The 19,948-nt window shown below is 43.6% G+C and overlaps 1 protein-coding gene across 1 annotated transcript in view; it reads left to right on the top strand.

Moving 5' to 3' along the window:
* MED13L (mediator complex subunit 13L) overlaps positions 1-19,948 on the top strand; it is a 314,961-nt gene that overhangs the window by 172,670 nt on the left and 122,343 nt on the right. Inside the window, exon 4 of the mRNA XM_042780578.1 lies at positions 6,479-6,562. Within this exon, the coding sequence (XP_042636512.1) occupies positions 6,479-6,562 (84 nt within the window). The remainder of the gene's footprint in view (positions 1-6,478; positions 6,563-19,948) is intronic.

Here is a 19,948-nt window from a genome sequence, read left to right as displayed (position 1 = left end):
TCCCAGTCGCTACTCGCCAAAGTAGGAGGTGGAACAATGTTTTGTATAGTATGTTATGCCAATTGAGTTTGATGTCCCCTGCGACTATGGTCCCAAGGCTGCAGGATCAACTACTCGGTCCCTCTGGGTAGCTGGCTGTGACCAAGTAATGACCATAACCTTGCCCCTTGTCAGCTCTACTAGATCCCCAGGTAATTCTTACATAGACCCACAGGTGATTTTTCTGTAGATGTAAGAATGTTAAAAGGTAGGTTCTGATTCAGTAAATCTTGAATAGAAATGCAGATTCTCAGCAAGGGGTCAAATGGGATCAGACCAGTTAGAATCCCCGTTTTATGGGGGAAGAGAGCCTCAGAAATGCATTGTTACAGTTCAGCAGTGAGAGTGAAGGGAGAGGCTAGAGTCCTGTGTGTAGCAGCTCTGGTGGTGTAGTGCCTAAGGCACTGGACTGCTAACAGGAAGCCTGGCCGTTCAAACCCACCAGCCACTCCTCTGAAGGAAGCTTGGGCAGTCTCCTTCCATAGTGATTGTTGTTGTTTGCCATCGAGTCAGACACGATTCATAGCGACCCCTCCTTGGGTTTCCAAGGCACTATCACTACGGAAGTAGATTGCCCAATCTTCCTTCCGAGGAGTGGCTGGTGGGTTTGAACCGCCAGCCTTCTGGTTAACAGTCAGGTGCTTTAGGCACTATGCTACCAGAGCCCCATAGTGATACCACCTTGGAAACCCCAGGAGGAGTTGCTACGAGTCGGGTCTGACTCGACGGCACATAACAACAACAGAGTCCTGTGCAGACTTGACCTGGGAGAGATGAGTAGAACTGAAGTTAGAGCAGAGGATAGAGTGGGACTAGCAGGGGATTGCAGGCCAGTGTGGGTCAATAGCCGTCAGCGGAGGATTTAGTGGAGAAATTCTTGCCTAGGGTCTGCTTCAGAGAGTTCTCCAATCCTTACAGAATTGTGTGCAATGCGGTCCTCTGACACACATGCCCTTTTTCCTGGAGAAAGCACCAATAATAGCTTCTGTTAGCTTTTTATTTTTTAAAGCTATAGATCTATGACTAAAAAAGATTGAGAACCAAGAGCCTAGTTTCTCCGTTAGAGTTTGCTACAGAGTCGACATCCTCCCACGTACCAGTCAGGGGACAGGACTGGCCTCCTTAGTAAAGATACTTCCTCTGTCATTTCCTTCCATAATGTAAAGTACAAAGCGCCAGACAGAGATGGTGTTTGCCACTCACCCTGGAGAATCCCGGACAGATCTCTCCTCACTGTCTCTTCTTTCTGAAGCTCTCCTTTTAAAAAGTGAAGTTTGTTTTTTGCACCAACGTAGATGAGGCCATAGGAGTTGAAGAGTTTATATATTGGTAGTTGCCAAGTTACTTTTACCTATTGAATACAGAGAGTTTTTGCTCTCATACCCACTCATCTGTATGTCTAACTAAGTAATTAATTCCCTATGGGGTGGGGGTCAGAGCAAAGAAGAGGAAGCCACAGCACTCAGCAACCTCATTAATTGATTACACCTTCTCTCAGGTAGCTGGGGTCACTTTCTGCCCTGTCCCTGCTGTCTGTGCTGACATGACTTGTGACTGCTTGCTGGTCAGAGGTGAAGTCAGTACTTACAAACTAGGTGGAACTCGGGTTCCTCCATTGCAGGCCTGTGTTCTCATGTTTTCTTTCACTGCATGGGAAATCACCAGTCACATAGGAACTGATCAGCAGTTGAAAATCACAATAGTCATCTGTGACTCTCATTTGGAACCAGATGAGTTCAGATTGAAGAATCAGTAGGTTCCATGGCTGGTTCTTGTATTAATGAAAATAACCTTTTGTTGACATTGTCTGACAAAGACATAGGATCTGTAGGGAGAACTCTGGGAGAGAAGCTAGCCCAGAGAGTTAGAATCTCAAATGGCATTTTCAGTAGCTTCCTGCCTTTTGCCTTTGCTCTGCATGCTCTTGGCTGTGTGCTATCACCTCTTCATCCCCACTCCTTTTTTGGGGGGGTAGGGAGGTGGACAAAGTCATCAAACAGAATTTGTGACTTGTACTTTCGTAAAAGTACTTTACACGTTGTACTTGTACAATGTACTTTACACATTGTCCTCTGTAGTCACAGATATTTTATTTTTCTTTCATATTATTAATATCACACACAAGTAAAATCTTGCCAAAGATAAGTAAAAAATGGTTGAAGCAGTATATTGACAGGAAACTTCCAGAAATGCAAGCTGGATTTATAAGAGGACGTAAAATGAGAGATATCATTGCTGAGGTCAGATGGATCTTGGCTGAAAGCAAAGGATACCAGAAAGATACTTACTTGTGTTTTATTGACTGTGCACAAGCTTTCAATTGTGTGGATCATAACAAATCATGGATAACAGTGAGAAGAAGGGGAATTTCAGAACAGTTCATTGTGCTCATGAAGAACCTGTACATAGACCAAGAGACTGTTGTTTGAACAGAACAAGGGGATGTTGCATGGTTTAAAATCAGGAAGGGAGTGTGTCAGGGTTGTCTCCTTCCACCATACTTATTCATTCTGTGTGCTGAGCATATAATCCAGGAAGCTAGACCAAATGAAGAAGATTGTGGCATCAGGATTGGAGGAAGACTCATTGACAACCTGTGATACACGGATGACACAGCCTTACTCACTGAAAGTGAAGATGACTTGAAGCACTGACTGATGAGGGGAGATTAAAGACTACAGCCTGCAGTATGGATTACACCTCAACATAAAACGAAAATCCTCAGAACCGGACCAGTAAGCAGCATCTCAATAAATGGAGGAAAGATTGGAATTGTCAAAGATTTCATATTACTTGGATCAACACTTACAGAAGCAGCAGTCAGGAAATCAGATGTTGTATTGTATGGGGCACATCTACTGCAAAAGACCTCTTTAAGGTGCTGAAGAGCAAAGATGTTTCTCTGAAGACTGTTGTTGTTGTTAGGTGCTGTTGAATCGGCTCTGACTCATAGTGACCCCGTGTACAACAGAACGAAACACTGCCCAGTCCTGCGCCAGCCTCACGATCCTTGCTGTACCTGAGCTCATTGTTGCAGCCACTGTGTCTATCCATCTCGTTGAGGGCCTTCCCCTTTTTCGTTGACCCTCCCCTTTACCAAGCATGAGATCCTTCTCCAGGGAATGGTCCCTTCTGACAACATGACCAAAGTAGGTGAGACGAAGTCTGGCCATTCTTGCTTCCAAGAGCATTCCGGCTTCACTTCTTCCAGGACAGATTTATTCGTTCTTCTTGCAGTCCATGGTACTTGTAGTAGTCTTCGCCTACACCACAACTCAAAAATATCAACTCTTCTTTGGTCTTCCTTATTCATTATCTAGCTTTCACACTGTATATGAGGTGTTTGAAAACATCATGGCTTGGGTTAAGCACACCTTAGTCTTCAAAGAGATACCTTTGCGCCCCTTTAGCACTTCAAAGAGGTCTTTTGCAGCAGATTTGCCCAGTGCAATACTTCATATGTCATCTGATATCTTGACTGCTGCTTCCGTGGGTATTGATTGTGGAACCAAGTAATATGAAATAGTTGACAACTTCAGTCTTTTCTCTGTTTATCATGATGCTGCTTATTGGTCCACTTGCGAGGATTTTCATTTTCGCCTAACCCAAACCATGGTATTTTCATTTGCCTCTTATGTGTGTGAAAGCTGGACAATGAATAAGGAAGACCGAAGAAGAGTTGACACTTTTGAGTTATGGTGTTGGCGAAGAATACTGAAAGTACCATAGATTGCCAGAAGAACAAATTAATCTGTCTTGGAAGAAGTGCAGCCACAATGCTCCTTGGAAGCGAGAATGGTCAGACTTTGTCTTACCTACTTCGGTCATGTTGTCAGAAGGGACCATTCCCTGGAGTAGGATGTCGTGATTGGTAGAGTGGGGAGGGTCATAGAAAAAGAGGAAGACCCTCAAGGAGATGAACTGACACAGTGGCTGCAACAATGGGCTCAGGTATCAGCAAGGATGGTGAGGCTGGCTGGCACAAGACCAGACACTGTTTCATTCTCTTGTACATAGGGTTGCTGTGAGTTGGAGCTGACTCAGTGGCACCTAACAGGAACAACAGAGCTTTGGATTTTTCTATCTATGCCTGTAAAGTCATGTTGTTTCTTCTGTTATGGAATCAATCATTCTGTTGCGCTCTGACCTTCAAGGCATATTTGAGAGAATGATATAGATATAGATAGATAGATAGATAGATAGATAGATAGTGAGGATGCCTAAGGGCCACCAGAAGACAACGTTTGGTGTTTGATGAGATCCCATGCTTGGTGCATACCCTGTTGCTTTCATTGTAAGTATTACTGATTTTAAGGTACACCTGCAATTTAATGACAGCTTTTGGCCAATAAAAGACCACTATCACAGTAAATAGACCATCATTTACAAGGTGCACCTGGATTTACAAAAGGAAAGAATTGAGGAAATGTGGCAGCAGAAAGTAGTGACAGCATGTTTTGTTAAAAGTCGTAGCTTGTGATCAGATATACCTGGGTATACTCCCCAGCTCTGCTCTCCATTAGCTGTGTGATCATGGGTGGATGGCATTGTCATTGTGCCTCAGCTTCTGGGTCTATGAAATTTGACATTGTTAACAGCCATCTCATGTCATTATTACAAGAATTAAATGAAGTACTGTGCCTGTAATCAAACATGGTGGTGTGTGTGTTTGGGGGAAGGGGTGGTAGTAGTAGTGATTCCACTAATAGTTATTAACACTCTTGTTGGGGTTGTGATATTAAATATTGGTCTTTAATGGACATCTCTATTTATATATAGGAGCTCTGGTAGCGTAGTGCCTAAGGCACTTGACTGCTAACCAGAAGGCTGGCAGTTCAAACCCACCAGCCGCTCCTCGGAAGGAAGGTTGGTCAATCTACTTCTATAGTGATACCACCTCGGAAAACCCAAGGAGGGGTCGCTATGAGTCGGGTCCAACTCAATGGCACATAACAACAAACAGCAAACAACTATTTATATATAGTCTGGTACTTAAAAAAATCTCTTAGCTAGTGAATAAAACTTACTTTTAAAGTTTTGTTTCTTGAGCACTTTACTGACTTTCCTGTTGTAAATTTAATGGAGTCACCTGGTCTTTAACCCTGAATGATAAGTTTAGGAAAACAGTTTTCCTTTGAAACTGATTTTTCCCCCCATTATGAACACAGAGGATTATTGTAGAAATTGATTTTCAAAGTAAAGCCAGTTGAAGCTAGCGACTTTTTGGTTCAGCACTGCACCAAATTGGCTCTCCCCAAAGGGAGCTTCATGGTGGCCCGAAGAAACTGTTACCATTTTCTGACCCATCTAACCTGTGAAGACTTGGGTGAGGGCCTGAACTGTTTCTATCTTCCCGATGGTGTGGAAATTTTAAACACAGAGGCCAAGTGTGGAATTGCCTGAGTACTGAATGAAGAATTCCTATACAGCTCTTTTTTCCGGTATGGGGCACCTGGTATCGAAGAATTACCTCAGATTTCTGACAGCTTTGCTTAAAAAAATAAATATGTGCCATTTGATCGAATGATGTTAGCAGTTACTATATATCATCAATTCCAAAGTATACACTTTTTTGTTGTATTTTGATATCTTTGAAATTAGAGTACTCCTTACAATTGATGGTGTCTAGTATTTGGCCAGATGGCAGTTACAATATCGATGTCACTTGCCTGCACATGAGTGAACTTAGTGTTAGCTGTTTGTATTGTTGTCATTTCACTTGAGTTATGTGTATTGCTGGTGTTATTTGAGATGGGGTCAGATGTCATTTAATATGCCTTCCAAAAGATGACCCTGTGATTGCCATGAAACACAGTGTATGCAGAAAGGCATGGGAACGGAAGCAGAGCACACCTTAGGTGTGAGTCGAACAAATATTCTTGATTGAAGAAATGACTGCAAGTCCTTGTTTTTGAGCAAAACAGTAACCAAGTGCTTTATGACACCCACAAAAGGAAAATACCATGAGTTGATGAAGCTGTCCTATGTCTGGATTACTGAGAAACTTGTCAACGGGTTGCCTGTTATATGCCAGCAAGAAAAAGCCAACATTAAAACTTGCAGCGTGGGTGGCAGTGGCTCTGAAAGATATCCCTGAAGTGTCGAAGAAATGCTGCACCCCAACGTTCTCGATGGCACAGGGGTTGGGGTGATGCAGAAGTGTGATGTGAAGACATTTTAGGAAGAAAGCTTGTTTTGCTTTTTTTTTTTTAATGTACAAGAATAGTGTACAGTGAAATCGATGCTTAAAGTTAGAGTTCTTTCATTAAGGGTAAAGTAAAAATTATGTATCTAAGAGATTTTTAGGAAAATATCTGGACTGTTTAATTGGTGTTTTTATTTTTAATGGTGTCCCTAATCAGCCGTTATTGATTCAGTGACTCACTGTGTTAATTTGTTGCCAAAACTATAAAAGTAATTGTTTATGCAATCATTGTAGGTGCCTAATGGATAAGAACTTCGTCAGGATTGGGAAGTGGTTTGTTCGACCCTATGAGAAGGATGAAAAGCCGGTCAATAAGAGGTAAGTCTTTAGAAGCTGTTGGCTTTTGGTGTCTTTTACTTGTCTTTGGGAAGCTGGACACCTTGTATATTTATTACCTAATAATATTGGTAGTTCAGATGCACCGACATAGATTTGGGCCAAGAAAGATGATTATCAGTATATTCATGTTTAAGCTGCTGTCTACTACTCTATTTGGAATTAAAATGTTCTATGTTATTTTAATTATCCTCCCTCATCTTTCTTCATTAAAGTTTTATATAGCATAACTTTAATAATAAGTGAATTAAAATGATGACAGGTTTTAGAGAATTGATTGATGCCCCTTAGAGTAGTTGAAGACATCCTTGGCTATTGTGCAACCAGGATTGTGAATTGCTTCTCTAAACAAACCTGAACTTTATCCATCATTTATGATGTGTTTGCCTTGTTAAAGGCAGTCTTTGATACTAACCAAGCATGGATCATAGATCAGTCAAAACCAGAACCAGAAAAGAAGTCCTCAAAATGAAATATGTACCTTTCTTATGCATGAACACATACAGACTTAGCCGTCATCATAAGTTGGTCGTGATTAAATATTTACATTGGTTTGGCCTAACTAATGAATGTGTTCCATGGATTTACATTTTTTAACCTTAGTGTTTTCCTTAAATGTAAAGAAGATTTAGATTTGTTTGTGGTTAAACTTTTGACTTTTGTGCTGTGACTGTAATGGTTTCAGTGCTGAGGTCCTTTAGCTTGGTGACCATTACTGGTCTTGCTATGTCCCTCTGTGCGTGTACTCTCACCTCTGGTCCCTGATGCATCAGCTGAGATAGTCACAGCCTCTACATCATCAGCCCCTGGTGTCATCATTGGACAGAAGTGTGGGCGTGGAGAAGATGAGGGAATAAAACAGATCCAGTCGGTGTCAATTGGTATTTGAATAGTAAAAATAAGGCGAAAAAGTCGGATGCCGTTGTCAGTCTGTCTGTGAAGATTGTGTGTGAGATCCGGAAAGTCTTCACACCTTAAACAAGCCACTGTAGGCAATACGCAGGGCATTTTGATTTTCATTTTGTGGAGATGTTTTTGTTGATTCTTGAGCAGTGTAGTGGAATCATTTTATTAGTTTTAGATTTTGTGTTGGTGATTGAATGTGGAATTTTGTTTCCTTGTAGTGCTAAGATGTTAAAGATTCTAAAAAGAATACTCTAGAAGAAGGTGGTGACAATTAGAACCTGTCTTAACCAAAGGTGTATCTAAGATTGTGTAGATGAAATGACTTTTCCACTTTTATTCTGAGTGGGGAGTGTAGGTGTTCGCTGTGTGCTCACATAGGATCTCCTTGGCCAGGTGCTTGAGGATGGCCTGGCTGGTGCTGTGGAGGAGGAGATTGAAAGACTCGGCCTCGTGTCCCCCTCTTTTCCTTACGGGTTAGTACAGGTAACTAGATTTGGGGCAAGTTGTTTCATTTTTCTGAGCTGAAGTTTCCTTGTTGTTTTTGTGGTTAGTGCATCTAGTTACTATTTTAGAGGTTTTTTTGGAGATTAAATGAGGCAGTTTATGTAGCAGTTTATAATTTTGTTGGCAGAAAAGGAAAGAGATATATGAATTTTCCTTAATTTTTGTACATAGGAGTTTAGTTTACTTGAAATTTTTCCCAAAGACAACATTAAAAAAAACAAAAACAATAATATTCTAAGTATAAAAATGTAACATTAACATACAAAGATACTTTTGTATAACAGATTTAAAATGTGATTTAACACTGCATTTCCTTTAGGCAGCTAAAATAATTCTAATAATGGTGAGAAAGATATACTGATGAATAAGTTTTACATACTGGATTCATAGCATATGACTTCTTGTACTAAAATTTTTCTTCATATTGGTAGCAAAACTAAATCATTTGTTCGTAGACTTTAAGGTGTTCTTAATGTTTGATATAAGATGCTGTGTAAGATAAATTTTAGAAGAAGTATGTATATCTTTGTCTATATATGTGGAATGCATTCTTTATATATGGAATGCATTCAATATTAATTTTTTTCCTATCTTGACATATGTTAATGAGTGGTGACAAATAAAACATACAGGATTCCTGGTTTCTAAAGTCTACATGAACTTGAGAAAGGCTTTACTTAAAAACAAGGGAGTGAAAAATTGGTACTTTAAAAAATCATTTACAAATTATTCCAGTCATGGACGATTTTGTATTGGAAAGGCATTTAGCTTTTAGTTTTCAGCCCATCTTTGATACTGTGGAATTTGAAGTCTAAACACACTTTAGTCTTTGTATGTCATTTTTAAGAAAATAATTGCTTCCAAAACAGTTTGGACCTTTGCTCTTTTCCAGTAGTCAGGTATTCACAGCATGACTTAACGTAAATGCTGCTTTGGTAGTGTGTTTCCTGAGTCAAATAGCCATGCGTTCTGTCATGTCGTGGTTAAACCTGTCCTGCCCTTGGATCATGTTCTAAATAGCCTCAGATACTCTAATATTCTTTTGTGTGTATTGTGAGCAGTTATATTCCAACTGGATGTATATTATTTTCTTCAGAATATTTTCTCCCCTTTTAAGCCCAATCTCTTTTTAAGTTCTTATGCCATCTAACATACATAGTAAAGGAAGATATTTTGGATTAAATCACAAAAACGGATTTTGCATAAAAAGATGAAATATTTGGTGTAGAAGCTTTTTTTTTTTTTTTTTAAACTACATTAAGATTTCCCTTCCCTTTGTTCCCCGTCCTTTCTGCCCACCTGTCCCCCACTCTCCTTTTCTCCCTACATTATCTCTTTGACCCTCCAGAAGTCTGTTGGTGTCTGTGTTACCTTCTAAACATGCACAGATGAGCAGTAGTCCCCTGGTAAGCAGAAATGGGAATAGATACTTAACAGCATGAAGGGCCAAGGGAGGCTTTTCCTGGTGGCCAGAAAAAAGCAAACATTAACTATGAGTTGTTCATTTCAGTTTTCTTTATAAATTTATTTTGCAAGCATGATGCCTTTGGCAGCGATCTGTTAACAAAAGTTACCAGATGGGAAGTTTGTAATAGAATAAAAAGGGGGTAGTTTGGGATTATGCATAATAATCTCATAGCTTTTTTGGAGGGCAGTCTATAAAATACTATATAGTCATTTTTGCTAGGTTTGAGACGTGCATTTTGAAAGGTGCTGTGTACGTGCGTTGTGGTTCTGTTTCCAGCCTTTATGGAATTGGAGGAGACAGTAGGGAGTACATAGTGGGCCTAGATGAGGCTTCACAGGGCTGTGGCCACTCACCCGGTGTCGTGGATGGAGTGTTAGGGACTGTAATAAAAAATAAAAGCATTTATTACGTGTGATTCTTAGAAACGATTAGATTGATCTCTGAGAACCTGTCAGCAGAGTGTGGCCCAGCCTTTAATGAAGATTTCATTAATAGGTGTATAAGAGTGAAGTAGGAAAGCTTAGTACTTGTGGCTGAAGACTCTCCTGGGAAGCTGTGAGTGCTGAGATGAGGTGTGTATTTGTTATGCGACTGCACAGCCTCTTTGAAAGGATCCTGTCTGGTCTGCCTGCTTTTAACTCCTGGTTCCTACTGTGTGTCATCACTCTACCCTGCATACCTCTGCTAGATTACTTTGGATGAGGCACTTTCCGGTTGAGTTTCGGATGTTGTCCACACGGCATCTGGTCTTCCTGCTCCCTGGCAGACGCTTGTTTCCAGTCCAGCCAGACTTGCCCTTCACAATTCCTAGCACAATCTAAACTCCTTTCCCCTTTCGTTCTTTCCTCCTTCGGTCCGTGGTTTCTCTCGCTCTCTGCCTGTCTTCCCTGTCTTCCTGGCAACACAAGTCAGCATCGCTCTCTCTTCTGGAATACTCCACTGAGGCGTCCTTTCTAGTTCCTCCTTCTGGCCTATACTTTTGTATTTATTAGTGACATGTTTATGTTGCTGTTCTTGACTTTTCAACTTTAGACTTTTCTTGAGTTCATGCTATGGAAGATGAAATTTCGTCTCCTCCCTTCTCCCATTCTTACATCACTCCTGGGTGATATCTTTAAAACGGTCCGGTTTATCTTGATGTCTAACCTACATCATCCTTTTTCCTTTTCGTCCACTCAGTACCTATAATTCCTAGCATAAAGGATAAAACACAAAGTGAGTTGGAACAAATGGAACGTACTTTTTTCCTTTGTAATTGTTTTGAACTCACAGCTGCTCCGCAGGAGAAAGATGAAGCAATCTACTTCCGTAAAGATTTACAGCCTTGGAAACCCTATGGGGTTGGAATCGACCCGGTGCCAGTGAATTTGGGTTGAGGGAGGAGGATCACAATGGAAAATGAGCCTGAAAGTCAGCTACAGGTAGTCCCTGACTTCAGATTGGGTTCCGTTCTAGTGACTCCATTGCCACTTGGTTCTGATCTAGATCAAATACCTCTTTTGGGTTTATTTGTTAGTTTTCATTATTACTGCTTTTTATTACTTCTGTATAAATCCAATCTTTATTAGTCTTTAGGGGTTGGAAACATTGGATATAAACTTACAGGTATGATAACATCCGCAAATTTTGCACTTAAGATGTTGTATGCAGTGCATGTTATAATGGTAACATACAAAAAAAAAAAAGATGGTTGTAAGTGTACTTTGTCTCAACTCAAATGTCCTAAATTGATGACAGCTTGTAACATAAATTAAAGTTATGTTTGACAATGAGTTACATTGTCAAAACAGACATTCTCCTCACCATTCTTACCTTGATAGGAAAAGATGATCCATTAAAAATACTCATGTTACAAATGGGGTGGACTTTTTGATTCTTACCATTATTAGTTTAGTGTGACTCATTCTCAGTACTGTTTATGGTGGAGTAGTTTACTTGTTTAAATTTGAGCACTTGGATCCTTTATAATGCTTAGACTAGTCCGAGTATTCTGCAATAGAAAGCATAACTTACCCTGTTGGTGTTTGTCCTCTGACTTAAGTGTTGGACAGGGAACTGAAATGCTTGTAGTAGAAACAGCCCCAACTCATTTTAAGATCTTAACATGCCTGCCTTTTGGATTGGTTGCACACAGAGGAGCCTAGAGGGAACATTGCTGGACACCATTTCAAGGATTATTATGGAGCTCTGGTGACGTAGTGCCTAAGGCATTTTACTGCTAACCAGAAGGCTGGTGGGTACACCTCGGAAGGCAGGTTGGGCAATCTACTTCCGTAGAGATGTTGTTGTTGTTGTTGTTATGTGCCGTCGAGTCAAACCCGACTCATAGCGACCCCTCCTTGGGCTTCCGAGGCAGTATCACTACGGAAGTGGGATTGCCCAACCTTCCTTCCGAGGAGTGGCTGGTGGGTTTGAACCGCCAGCCGTCTGGTTAGCAGGCAAATGTCTTAGCCACTATGCTACCAGAGCTCCCAATTACTGCCTTGGAAACCCAGAGAGGGGTTGCTATCAGTCGGATCCAACTCCATGGCAAATAAACAACAACAGTTACAGTGTTTGTGTAACAATAATGGTATTGTTACCATGTTAATCTGATACCAAGAATGTGAGTAAACAAAGGTATGCCATAGTATACATAATGGAAGCTAGTTGGCGGAAGTATTTCTGGCTTAGCTGAGGTAAAGAATGATTCCGTATTGGAGACACATTTCACTGAAAGAGACAATTGGGCTGTTGGCTGGAGAGTTTAGGGGTTTGATTTTACAAAAAAGTATAATCAGGACATTAATGCAAGCATGAAATGAACAAATGTCAAACATTTTAATCATTTCATTAATTAATAAGGGAACAATGAGATGTGAAAATCAATTGTTATTTAAGAATAAAATAGATTTTCATCTTGCAGTTTGTGTAGTACCATGTGATTGGTACATAAAAACTTATCGAGTTATTTGGATCTAAGTGCTTAATAAATGGAACTGTTACTTCTGTTCGCTTGTTGTTGTTGTTGTTATGTGCCGTCGAGTCGGCCCCGACTCATAGCGACCCCTCCTTGGGTTTCCGAGGCAGTATCACTACGGAAGTAGGATTGCCCAACCTTCCTTCCGAGGAGTGGCTGGTGGGTTTGAACCGCCAGCTTTCTGGTTAGCAGTCAAGTGCTTTAGCCACTATGCTACCAGAGCTCCTGTTCGCTTAGAAGTATCATAAAAACGATTACTGGCGCCTCTTGTCTTATTTCCTGTCCATGCAGATTTTACCTTTTTCACAGCTGTCCCTGAAAAACCGGCTTCACAGAGATTCGACTTCCTGAAGGGTCGCATGTCAAATCTGTGAACCACTGTGTGCTTGTCTCCGGCGTGCTCCCTGACAGACATGTAAACTACCCCCACCGCCCCGTGGATTCGCTGCCGCTGCGCCAGTTCGCTGCAGCGCGGGCACCTGAGCACTAGGTGGCGCTGTGCTCCTCTGTGGCATTGAACGGATGAGCTCCTCTGCCCCCTTTGCCTTACTTCACAGTTTTGGATGAAATTTCTTCACAGGTGCTTTGGGGAGCTGCTTCTTATTACTGCCCGATTTCTCCCTTTAACCCTCACCTGCCTGCTGGTCAGTGGCAGTGTCACTGATTTCCCAGCAGACCCTGCCCTCTGTTTTCCCCCATCTGCCCAGTGTCTAGAGGAGGTGAGTCTCCTGTGACCGTTCGGTGCACTGCTCTGTGGGGACGAATTCTCCAACAAAACCGTGCCCCTGCCTTCCAGTCCCTTCCAACTCACAGCAACCCTGCGGACTGGAGAACCGCCCGTGGCCTTCCCAAGGCTGCAAGGCTTTGTGGAGGCAGGCTGCCTCATCTTTCTCCTGCAGAGCAGCTGGGGGTCCCCGCCACTGAACTTTTGGTGAGCAGCTTTACCCACCGTGTAAGCAGAGCGCCTTTTTGTGGTCTCAGGATACCTGTTGGTGTTATCGAGGATCACAGAGCGTTTGTTTATGTATTTGTGTTTTTTAACTTGTTACTGTGTATGTGGTTTCTGTTTTATCAATGTTTACTGGATTAAAAGTAAAAGAGGAAATTTTTTTTTTATTGTGATTTGGGTGAAGATTTACAGAGAAAATTCACTTTCCATACAGGAGTTCACATATACTTTGTCTCATGTCATTGACTACAGTTTACCACAGTGCAACAGCTCCCCTCCTACTTTCTCCCCATTGTTACCTCTTCCCTGTGTCCATCCCTCCATACTCTCCTGCCCCCTGAGCTGTCTCCTTGTGCATAAACAGCCCTTCTTTCTCCCATGATTGTTCTCTCTAAAGAGTGTACCTACTTGAGGTAAATGTGCAACTCATATGCCTGTACTTTGTTTGGCTGGAAACCACAGATGTGTGTTCAATTCCAGACCTGAAGGGCAGCTAGGGGCCATAGTCTCAGTGGTTTCACCAGGCTCTATCGGACCAGTAAACCTGTCCCCCACCTAAAAGAGGAAATTTAAAAGTATTTATGACTTTGAAACAACAACAATGATAAATCTACTGTAGGTTACATGTTGTTGTTGTTGTTACGTGCCATCGAGTCGGCCCCGACTCATAGTGACCCCTCCTTGGGTTTCTGAGGCAGTATCACTACGGAAGTAGGATTGCCCAACCTTCCTTCTGAGGAGTGGCTGGTGGGTTTGAACCGCCAGCCGTCTGGTTAGCAGGCAAGTGTCTTAGCCACTATGCTACCAGAGCTCCTGTAGGTTACATAGATAACTATTTTTTTAGTTAGCTACTTTCAAAACAAAACATACTTCATGATAAGAGGCACTGTTTTGGCACATCTCCTTCATGTCTGACTTAAGAGAAAACACCTGGGTCCTCCTACCTTCTGCACTCGGTCTGACGTGACGTCACATGTGCCATCGCCCTGGAAACTCCGTGCTACGCTGGGGAGAACCTGAGAGGGAGAAGGTGAAGAGCGCTTCCAGTGTCCTGCAGAGAGCTCCCCGGCTTCCTGCCGGGGCTTCACGTTCATACGCCTCCAAAGTTTTAATGGCGGTGAGCTTTGTCTTCATATTACTCACAAGCCAGAGTCAATTCTGACGTATGGCCACCCGATAGGACAGAGGGGAACTGTTGTGTAGGGTAGCCAAGGCTGTTATCTTCACGGAGACAGAGTGCCTAATCTTCTTCCTCGTGAGTAGCTGGTGGGTTCCCACCACTGTGCTGTGGACTGCGTGCTTAACCACTGTGACACTAGGGCTTCTTTACTCATAGCCAGGCCAGGCAGACTTTTTCTGTATAAGGCCAGATAGTAAATATTTTTGGCTTTGTGGGGCATATGGTCCCTGGCAAAACTGGTAATTTTTGTATATTGAAAGCTACAGGCAGCATGCAATCAGTTGGGTGTGGAGTTTTTCTCAATAAAACTTACTTTACAGAAAACAGGTGGCTGGAAGGATTTGGCCCAGGGGCCATGATCCACTGACCCCTGCTCCAAAGAGAGAAATTGCTGTGTGGACAGGTCAGGTGGTGAGCTGAGAGCCACATGGCTACACAGCCAAAGAGCCTGGATTCAAATCCTGGCCTTTCTACCTTCACCACCACGATTTTCCTCAGTTCTTCATGTTTTTAATGATTATACATTTACTGTAGAAAACCAAACCGTACTTACTGCTGTCGAGTTGGATTGTCAGGTCAGATCGTCGAGTCAGATCCCACTCATAGTGACCCCTCTTTGGGTTTCTGAGACATCACTAAGGAAGTAGATTGCCCAGTCTTCCTTCTGAGGAGTGGCTGGTGGGTTTGAACTGCCAGCCTTCAGGTTAGCAGTCAGATGCCTTAGGCACTACACCACCAGAGCTCCTGTTTAATGTAGGAGTGATTATTAATTATGAATAAATTTTAAAATTTATCGAGTAAGAGTGGTAATAGGGGCTAGCACTTAGACTCCCTCTAAATGATAAATAAATGAGATAAGTATGAGTCTTTCTTATGGTAAATGATATGCAAAGCAGAGCATTTTAGTTCCTGTGTGAATTTGTTAAAATGTGTGTAGCTTGGAATGTTTTCCCAACAAATAGGCTCTCTAAATTTTACCCCGTATAACTTGTTATTTGGACTGGCAGATACATGTGTATGATATAAAATTTAAACAGCACGGAATGGTATGTGCTCAAAAAGTAAATGTGTTCTCCTCACCCTCAGCCCAGGCACCCAGTGCTTCCTTTATTATGTAGAGCTAGTATCTAACGGCGCACACACCCTTCCCATCGGTCCTTGTTTTCATGACTTTGTGGTGGTTGACAGTTGCAGATTGCGTGCTCTCTGTTTCTCTGTCTACACGCACACAGTACTGAAGCAAGAAGATACTTTATAGCCGCTCCGAACGTTTGTTCTACCAGATTGACCGATTTTAGAATTTATTTGTGTTGTTTCCTGAGAAGCATTTCTTACTGTAGCTTTTATATATGTGTGTGTGTGTATACACACATACATACACGTAAAACAACACAAACCATAGCTTTTATGTATATACATGTATATATAAAAGCTATGGTTTGTGTTGTTATGAGTAAAATAACTTGACAAAGTCCATGTCAAGGAATGTAGGATCATTGGGGAGGGCGTAGTGCCTGAGCCATCTGACTGCTGACCAGAAGACTGTCGGTTCAAACCTACCAGCCACTCCTTGGAAGGAAGGTTGGGCAGTCTACTTCCTTAGTGATATGCCTCGGAAACCCAAGGAGGGGTTGCTATGAGTCGGATCTGACTTGACGGCAGTGAGTTTGGTTTTTGGTTTTGGAACGTGCTCTGGCAGCACAGTGGTTAAAGTGCTCAGCTGTCAGCCAGAAGGTTGACAATTCAAACCCACCAGCTGCTCTGCAGGAGAAAGATGTGGCAGCTTGCTTAGGCAGAGATGAGAGCCTTGGAAACCCTATGGGGCGGTTCTGCTGTGTCTTATATGGAAGCTCTGAGTTAGAATTGGACTGCTCAGCAGTGGGTTTGATTTGATTTGAAGATGTCAACATTTAAAGTAATTAGAGGTGAGAACTCAATATAATTAGTGTTTCAGTCTGGGAAATAAAGTGTGCTAAAGGTCAGAAAGGAGCGATCCCTCCCACCTGACCTGTGGGCTCTAGTGAAGAGGAAAGCTTCATGGTGGTAGGGTGGATTTTGGCAGTTCTGCAAGGTTTGCATGGTTTGGGCTCGATCATGGAGAGGAACACAGCAGTAACAGACATCACCGTGATGTGTCAAGGAAAGACTTGATCGACTACAGGGAAAAACGTATACTTTGCACAGCAGTGGAAGATGCGGAGAGATGACTTCCAATGGCAGGACTCCTCGGGTGAGCCAGAGAGCTGCAAAGGGATTCCTTGACATCTCTCTCTGCTCTGCTCCGGGCCCAGATGTGTGCGAGGTGGTGGATTGCTCTGCTGGTCGGGTGCCTGCCTGAAGTCCTGTGCTTGTGGTGGGAGGCCCTGCGGACTGCCTGGGTGTTCCTCTGTGCTGGGGACCTGCTAGCCGGGCTACTGCCTTGGTGACAGCGAGGGATTCCTGAGGTGCTTTGGTGAAGGGGTGCGGGCAGACTGCCCCCGCTGGAAGTCCAGAGCACATCCCCGTAGCAAGTCGGAACCACGGTGCAGTTTCAGAGAAGTAGAGCTCAGATTAATGTGATCGTGGGTGAGGATAGAGACTAATTTTCTTCTTGTAATGACTGAAAAATGAGAATAACTAATTGTTAGGATTTAAGAAGGAGCTCTGGTAGCGTAGTGGCTAACACACTTGACTGCTAACCAGAAGGCTGGCAGTTCAAACCCACCAGCCACTCCTCGGAAGGAAGGTTGGGCATTCCTACTTCCGTAGTGATACTGCCTCGGAAACCCAAGGAGGGGTCGCTATGAGTCGGGGCCGACTCGATGGCAAACAACAACAACAGGATTTAAGAATCATACAATTCCTGAGCCACAGATAAGCCGAGTCTTGAGAGTATAACAACAACCAAACTTGAAAACTAAGAAAAACTAAGCCTTCTTTTGAGGATCCAAACTTCCTAACTAATTTTGGCAATTTGTATACGCTTAGCCTTCACTTAGCTGCTATTTTGTTAGTTGATATTTCACATTTATGACCAAAAAAAGAGACAACAGTGAGAAACCCACTGGCCAGCTATTTTGCGTGTTAGCCTGGTTTCCAACCCCCAGTACAGCTCCTGCCTGCAGGGCATCCCCCATATCTGTCTTATCTGGAGGTCCCATCCCAGCTGCTCTTTGCACAAAAGAGGTAGATTTTGAAGGAGCCCTTACGAGAAGGTGGGGGTGGGAGAGGTTGCTGCTCCGATCAACGCAGACACCCTGGAGTGAGCGTGTCCTGCCCACAGAAGGGTACTGGGGTAACTCAGGGTCTGGGGGCTGCGGCGGAAGCTCGCTGCCCCTCCTTCTCTGCAGACTGGCTGCTGAGCTCCTCTTGTCAGCAGCTGTTAGCGTGGGGGCTCTTGGCCTCGGATTCCAAACCCTCCAAGACCAGCAGCATGTCTCATGTCTGTGGCGTTCTCCGCAGGTCCTCCTGGGGCAGCAGCAGGCGGCTGGGGCTTCCCATGGTCCGGGACTGGGCAGCAGCCCTGAGCGCCCCAGAGCTGCCAGCTGTGCCTCTAGTCCAGCCCCCAGGCCCAAGGCCTGCTCGTGCACCAGCTCCGACAGCAGGGCCTTGGGATCCCCGAGCACAGCGGTGGCGGGGGCACAGCAGCTGTGGGGTCCTCCTCCTCCTCGTCCTAGCATGACGCCAGTTCCGCTTGACGACCTGATCTGTGGAACCTAACCATGTCTGACTGACTATGTGGCGTTCCCTCTTGCCCGGGCTGCCTCTGCGCAGCCTGTTAGCATAGCCTGGAGCCGGTTTCAGTCAGCACCTTTGGGTGGTCTTACTTTGCCTCCTGCCAAGGATTGTGGCCTTTCCGGTCCCGGGCTCTCTGTTTCTCCTGTGGGTTTCTGGGGCTAGCACCTCTGTATGGGCATGTCCTGTAAGCTGACATCTACTTCAGACTTCATGCAGGAGAACACTGGTGGAAATGAAGTCACGCTCTCCGGAGCCGGCAGTGCAGACCGAGATGTGACTGAAAGAAAGACAGGCTGAAATGGTAGAATTAAAAAGCAGCAAACTTGAGAGATGCTCAGTCGCACGATTTTAAATTGGACGGAAAAGGACGCTAACGTTTTTGTCAGTCAGGACTAACAGTTGCTGAGGTAATGCTGGCTGCCGTACGGCACTCATTCTCCACTCTTCACTGCCAGCGGGAGCTTTGCCTTGATACTCTTTGCAGATGAGGGAATTGAGACCTACCTAATTTTGGTAACATAGAGCTGGAAAGTGCTGGAACTGAGCATTGTTCCTGAGAAGGGCCCAGCCATTGTGCCTATTGTTTGCTCCCTGGGTACTTTGTGTAGTGTCTAAGGCACTTGACTGCTAACCAGAAGGCTGGCGGTTCAAACCCACCAGCCACTCCTCAGAAGGAAGATGGGGCAATCTACTTCCGTAGTGATATGCCTTGGCAACCCAAGGAGGGGTCGCTGTGCGTTGGGCCCGACTGAAGGCACATAGCAACAACAACATCTCTTGCCATGGCCCTGTGAGCTTCCTTGTGGTAGTAGTGATAATTTAACTTTAACAAAAGGAATTGAGATGCAGAGTAAGGGGTGGAGCTAGCTCCTTCTGTTTCCTGAGCCCTTGCCCTTAACTTTAGTAAACCAACCATAAATAAGGCCGTCTCCACAAAAAGTGAAAAAGAAAACATAAAAAAACCAAAACCAAACTCACTGCCCTGGAGTCTGATCTGACTCATAGCAACCCCTCCTTGGGTTGCCGAGGCAGTATCAGTACGGAAGTAGATTGCCCCATCACTTAAAGTTTAGTGTGAAATAATTAAAGTATAAATGAATAAACACAAATGGGAGGTGACTCCCCTTCTTAGCTCCTTTGTCTAAGGGCAAATAAAACAAAAAAGCGGACTGAGAATACCAGGCACAAAGAAGACTGCGGATACAGCAGCCCTCAAGGCTTTGAAGAAGAGTCTCCATCATGCCTTGCCTTTAGGAACCCTGCTAGAGCACAATAAAACTCCAAGCAGGGTATTTAAATGCATATTGAGAAGAAAGAACCACCTTCCCATCCTTGCACATTCTCTCAATTAATAGGCAGTGGTCTGGGCACTTGCCCTCGGGCTAAACTGAATGCTGCTCCATCAAGGGCTCCCTGGTGGCGGTTGGCGTGTGGTCTGCATCTTCCTGCTGAGAAGTGTCAGACTGCAAATCCGGAGTGGGGTCAAGTGTTTCAAATCAATCTGAGTCTTCAGGTCAAAGGAACAGAAATCGGGGTGGGAGAGACCAGGCCTTCAGTCTGCCTCTCGCAGCTTTGCCTAAGCTTGTAGGGCCTGTTTGGTGCTTAATAGTAAATTAGAAGATTACTGTTTACTTTCGAGGGACAGATATTCTTTATGGTGGCATTTAGCCACACTTAGTATTATG

Source organism: Orycteropus afer, unplaced genomic scaffold (assembly GCF_000298275.1).
Source record: "Orycteropus afer afer isolate SDZICR_OR568_19922 unplaced genomic scaffold, OryAfe1.0 scaffold00048, whole genome shotgun sequence".
NCBI lineage: Eukaryota > Metazoa > Chordata > Mammalia > Tubulidentata > Orycteropodidae > Orycteropus > Orycteropus afer.
The sequence above is the reverse complement of the archived record's forward strand: the minus strand, read 5'-3'. Positions and strand labels throughout refer to the sequence as shown.